At 43.0% G+C, this 5506-nt stretch overlaps 1 protein-coding gene and 1 non-coding gene across 2 annotated transcripts; both read right to left on the minus strand.

Moving 5' to 3' along the window:
* Positions 1-1383: 1383 nt before the first annotated feature.
* On the minus strand, positions 1384-2815 carry LOC100499503 (MTRNR2-like). Its single transcript, NM_001194967.1, is given in 1 exon segment — positions 1384-2815. A coding segment is annotated over 1 exon segment (75 nt). The 5' UTR covers positions 1888-2815; the 3' UTR covers positions 1384-1812.
* A 98-nt stretch (positions 2816-2913) lies between these two features.
* Positions 2914-3861, minus strand: LOC144341197 (18S ribosomal RNA). The gene has a single exon (XR_013417982.1). It is a non-coding gene; the product is annotated as an 18S ribosomal RNA (ribosomal RNA).
* Between the last annotated feature and the right edge of the window lie 1645 nt (positions 3862-5506).

Genomic DNA, 5506 nt, shown 5'->3' on the forward strand with positions numbered 1-5506 from the left:
GGAAACATTGTTCCGAGGGCCCCACTTCTGTGGCACTCACAGGATAAGACGTAGCCAGCCCTCAGCAACAGTGTTGCACCTTCCTGGGATGGGACAGGGGCTGGCTGCCATCTTCGCTGTTTGGCCTACTTAGCTTGCAGGCTTTAGAGATTTCAAATAGACAAGGGACAGAAGGGATCCCTCAGCACAGTGCAGCTGCTCTACCAAAATGTGACCAGACTGCTTCTTTAAGTGGGACACTGATCCATTCCTCATCTTTGAGTGGGACCTCCAAACCAGGGCCTCCAGCCACTCCTATCCATATTCTCTGGCCAACAGTTTTTATTTCTCCCTGGGATGGAGTGCCCAAAGGGAGGGGTACACCATCATCTTTGCTATTTGAGCGACAATTGTTCCAGCCTGTGGGTTTTAGAGAGCCCAAGATGACTGAGAAAGAAGTGGTAACCCAGCATGCCACAGCTGCTCTATGAAAGTGTGGACAGACTGCTCCCTTAAGTGGATCCCACTTACCAGGCGGGATTTCCCTTAAAGCTTGCCAATGTTCTCTAGCCGACAGAGGTTTGTAAACTTCCTTGGACAGAGCCCCTAGAGGGAGAAGTAGGTTGCCATTTTTGTTGTTTTGGCAACTTAGTCATTCTAGCCTCCAGGCTTTGGAGAGCCCAAGCCAACGGCGTGGAAGCAGTACCCCAACAGAGGACAGTTGCTCTATGAAAGAACGGCTAGATTGCTTCTTTAAGTAGGTCTCCTATCTTATTCTTCCTGACTTCATGAGACTTCCTTAGAGGGGTCTCAAGCCACCTTCTACAGATGTGTTCAGGTTGGCAACGGGTCTTTACCCACCTGGGAAGGATCTCCCAGAAGAAATGGCAGGCTGCCAGGTTGCTGTTTTGCTAGTGATACCTCCAGGTCCTGAAAAATCCAGGGTGACTAGGGACTGAAGCAGACACCCAGAAAAAACCAGCAGCTCTAATGAAAAGTGACCACACTGTTAAAAGAAACAAAACAAACAAAAACCTCATCCGAATGTCAGCAACCTCAAAGAATGAAGGTAGATAATCCCACAAAGATGAGAAACAATTAGCACAAAAATGTTTAAAACTCAAATAGCCAGAGTGCCCTCTCCTCCAAATGACCATATCACCTCTCCAGCAGAGGTTTGGAACTCGACTGAGGCTGAGATGGCTGAAATGACAGAAGTAGACTTCAGAATGTAGATAAAAAAGATCTTCATTGAGCAAAAAAAGCACATTCTAACTCAGTGCAAGTAAGCTAAAAATCATGATAAAACATTGCGGGAGCTGAAAAACATAATAGCCAGGATATAAAAGAACATAACTGACCTGACAGAGCTAAAAAACACAACGCAAGAATTTCATAATGCAATGTCCTTTCGTACAGGGAGAAATATTGAATAGATAGAAACCGACCTGGATTGCTCCGGTCTGAACTCAGATCACGTAGGACTTTAATCGTTGAACAAATGAACCCTTGATAGCTGCTGCACCATTAGGATGTCCTGATCCAACATCGAGGTCGTAAACTCTATTGTCGATATGGACTCTAGAATAGAATTGCGCTGTTATCCCTAGGGTAACTTGTTCCGTTGATCAAATTATTGGATCAATTATAAATGTTAGTTCGCTTTGACTTGTGTGGTCTTAGCATGGATTATTCGGAGGTTTGGTTGTGCTCCGAGGTCGCCCCAACCAAAATTTTTAATGCAGGCATAGTGGTTTAAAGGTCCATAGATTTATATAGTTCTTGATTGCATTAATAAATTAAAGCTCCATAGGGTCTTCTCGTCTTATTATTTTATGTCCGTCTCTTCACGGACAGGTCAATTTCACTGGTTAAAAGTAAGAGACAGTTAAACCCTCGTGGTGTCATTCATGCGAGTCCCTATTTAAAGAACAAGTGATTATGCTACCTTTGCACGGTCAGGGTACCGCGGCCGTTAAACGTATGTCACCGGGCAGGCAGTGCCTCTAATACTAGTAATGCTAGAGGTGATGTTTTTGGTAAACAGGCGGGGGTTAAGTTTGCCAAGTTCCTTTTACTTTTTTAACCTTTCCTTAAAAGCATGCCTGTATTGGATTAACAGTGAAGGTAGCATGGGCTTGTTTGTGCTTGCTATGCCGGGCTGTTAAGTATCAGTGAGGCTTTCGATCTGATTTAGGCTTATGCAGTGGAGAAAGTATTCATGTTACTTATACTAGCATTATTGCTTCTATAGAGTGATAGATTAATCTAATGTGGTGGGAGGAGTTCAGTTATGTGTTTGGGATTTTTGAGGTAGTTGATGTTGAGCTTGAACGCTTTCTTAATTGGTGGCTGCTTTTAGGCCAACTATGGTAATTGGGGTTTTTACTCTCTCCGTAAGGTTTTTTCCTAGTGTCTAAAGAGCTGTCCCTCTTTAGACTAGCAATTAAGCTTACAGGGGGATTAAGTGGTTCTATAGGTAAGCTTAAGGTCGAACTAAGATTCTGTCTTGGATAACCAGCTATCACCAGGCTCGGTAGGCTTGTCACCTCTACCCAGAAATCTTCCCACTATTTTGCCACATAGACGGGTGCGCTCTTTTAGCTGTCTTTGGGTAGCTCGTCTGGTTTCGGGGAATTTGGCTTGTAGTTCTCTTTGTGAAATTATTTCTAGCTAATTCATTATGCGAAAGGTACAGGAGTTAGTCCCTGCTGTTTTGTGCTTGGGTGGTTTTCTATCTTTCCCTTACGGTACTATATCTATAGCACCAGATTAAAATTTCTATCACCTATACTTTATGTAGGTGAATGGTTTAGTGTATGTTGGTTTGGTATTAGTGTTAGTTATGCTTAGGGCTAGTGTTAGCTCAAGGTAATCGAGTAGTATTGAGATCTTCTGCGTGTAAGCCAGATGCTTTATATTAAGCTATACCTTGATTTGTCCAAGTGCACCTTCCAGTACACTTACCGTGTTATGACTTATCCCTTCTATATAAAGATTAGGGTATTTAGTTAAGATATTCCTTAAGTATATTTGAGGGGAGTGACGGGCGGTGTGTGCGTGCTTTATGGCCTGGTTCAGTTAAGCACTCTATTCTTAATTTACTGCTAAATCCTCCTTGGACTCTTAGATTTCATAGGAGTTATCGTGGAGTTTTCTGAGGTAGAAAATGTAGCCCATTTTTTACCGTCTCATGGGCTACACCTTGACCTAACGTTTTTGCGGTGGGGCATTTGCGCTCACTTCGTAACCTTCATCAGGGTTTGCTGAAGATGGCGGTATATAGGTTGAGCAAGAGAGGGTAAGGTGGATCGGGGTTTATCGATTATGGAACAGGCTCCTCTAGGGGGATGTAAAGCACCGTCAAGTCCTTTGAGTTTTAACCTGTTGCTTGTAGTATTCTGGCGAGTGGTTTTGTTATTTAACTACTGAGGTTTAAGGCCAAGCATAGTGGGTTATCTAATCCCAGTCTGGGCCCTGGCTATTGTGTGTTCAGAGATTTTAAAGCCACTTTCGTAGTTTATTTTACATCAGCTAGGGTTTTACAGTTTTGATGGAGTTTAGCTTTATTGCGTCAGATCTTAAACACCCTCTACGCTGATCTCTATTAGCTAGGGTTAATCATGTGACCGCAGTGGCTGGCACGAAATTGACCAGCCCTTAATATAGCATAGCTTAGTTAAACTTTCGTTTATTGCTAAATATTTGTCACTGCTGTCTCCCGTGGGGGTGTGGCTAGGCAAAGTGTTTTGAGCTGCGTGTGCGTGCTTGATACTTGCTCCTCTTAATCATAGTGATTTATAGGGCGTCTTCACCGGGACGGGGATGCTTGCATGTGTAATCTTGCTAAGAGCCAATAGAAAGGCCAGGACCAAGCCTATTTGTCTACGGGGTGTGCAAACCCATCTAGGCATTTTCAGTGTCTTGCTTTAGGCGGGTTTAAGCTACATAAATGGGGGTAGGTGTGGGGTGGTTTCTTTAGGGTTGGGGGGGAAGGGTTGTGAGTTGGTGTCAAGAGTGTTTAATGAAGTAAATATTTATTAGTTGAGGGGATGGTAGTTGGAGTTGTGCATACCTAAAAGATGAAAATATAAGTTCTGACCGGGCAAATTAAGGCTTTTGTTTTTGGGGTTTGGCAAAAGTGGGTTTTGGATGAAGGTCGGAGATGGGGGTGGGGGGGGTTGGCGGAATTTTATTATAATTTTGTAGTGTGATCAGGATAGTGTTGTGGAATTGGTTATTGGTATGTCCTATAAGCATGAATTAAATAACACCTTACTAAAGTCCGTGTGGAGCTAGAATATTGAACGTAGGTGCGATCAACAACTGCATGTACTAGGAATCAGACAGGCGCATACAGGACGGGATGTGGTGGGAGTCAGCATTTTGCAATGGGGTTGCGTGCAGACCAGAGATAAAAGATACCAAATGCATGGAGAGCTCCCGTGACTGGTTAATAGAGTGATAGACCCGTGATCCATTGAGATGTCTTTTTTAAGGGGAACGTGTGGGTGATCTTGATTGTTTTGGCCCTGAGGTAAGAACCAGATGCCGGATACAATTCAGTCATAGCTACCCCCATGAGTTATGGGCCCGGAGCGAGGAGAGTAGCACTCTTGTGCGGGATATTGATTTCACGGAGGATGGTGAACAAGGGACTCCTAAGTGAGGGGGGCCATCCGTGGTGAGGTGGATTATTTAATTAATATGTGCTATGTCCGATGAACGATTTAATGTGCTATGGACTGTTGGCATGAACTGGTTTAGTTGATATTCGTGGGGGGGGTGGGTTGGACTTTGGGAGTGTTATGTTATGTACTACTGTTAGAGTGTCCATTAGAGTTCTTGCTTGTAAGCATGTTTCTTAAGCATTGTTGGGTAGGTATGCAATAATATGTGCTATGTACAGTTAAGCATATATAGTACTATATATTATACGTGTTGACTAGCAGTAATGCACGAATTACATAGTGACATTAAAAGTAGGTTAATGCTAGAATTACATTGTAAGGCTTGTACAACATAAGAATACAGAAAGTAGTTTAAGTTAGAACGTGAGCTTTGGGTGTTGGTAGTGGAGTTAGGCGCTTTCTTTCTGATTGCCCTAGGAAGGATGCTTCATTTTTGGTTTACAAGGCCAGTGTATTAATTTATACTATGAGGGCAGGTTCATTTGAGTAGGTTATTTTCGATTAGGGAGGTCAGTGGTATTAGGATTAGGATTGTGATAAAGTATATTGCGGATGCTATTTGGCCAATAATAACAAGGGGCTGGATTATTGGTTGACTTCCAATTCAGGTAAGAGTTAGTAGGATTGTGATTAGGAGTCAGAATAGGAATTGGCTGAGTGGGCGGAATATCATGCTTTGTTGTTTAGATTTATGGAGTATGGGGATGATTGCTAGAATGAGAATTGATAGGAAAAGTGCTAATACGCCTCCTAATTTGTTGGGGACAGATCGTAGGATTGCGTATGCGAACAGAAAGTATCATTCTGGTTTGATGTGTGGAGGAGTATTAAGTGGA

The sequence above is a fragment of the Macaca mulatta genome, chromosome 5 (genome assembly GCF_049350105.2).
Source record: "Macaca mulatta isolate MMU2019108-1 chromosome 5, T2T-MMU8v2.0, whole genome shotgun sequence".
Taxonomy (NCBI): Eukaryota; Metazoa; Chordata; class Mammalia; order Primates; family Cercopithecidae; genus Macaca; species Macaca mulatta.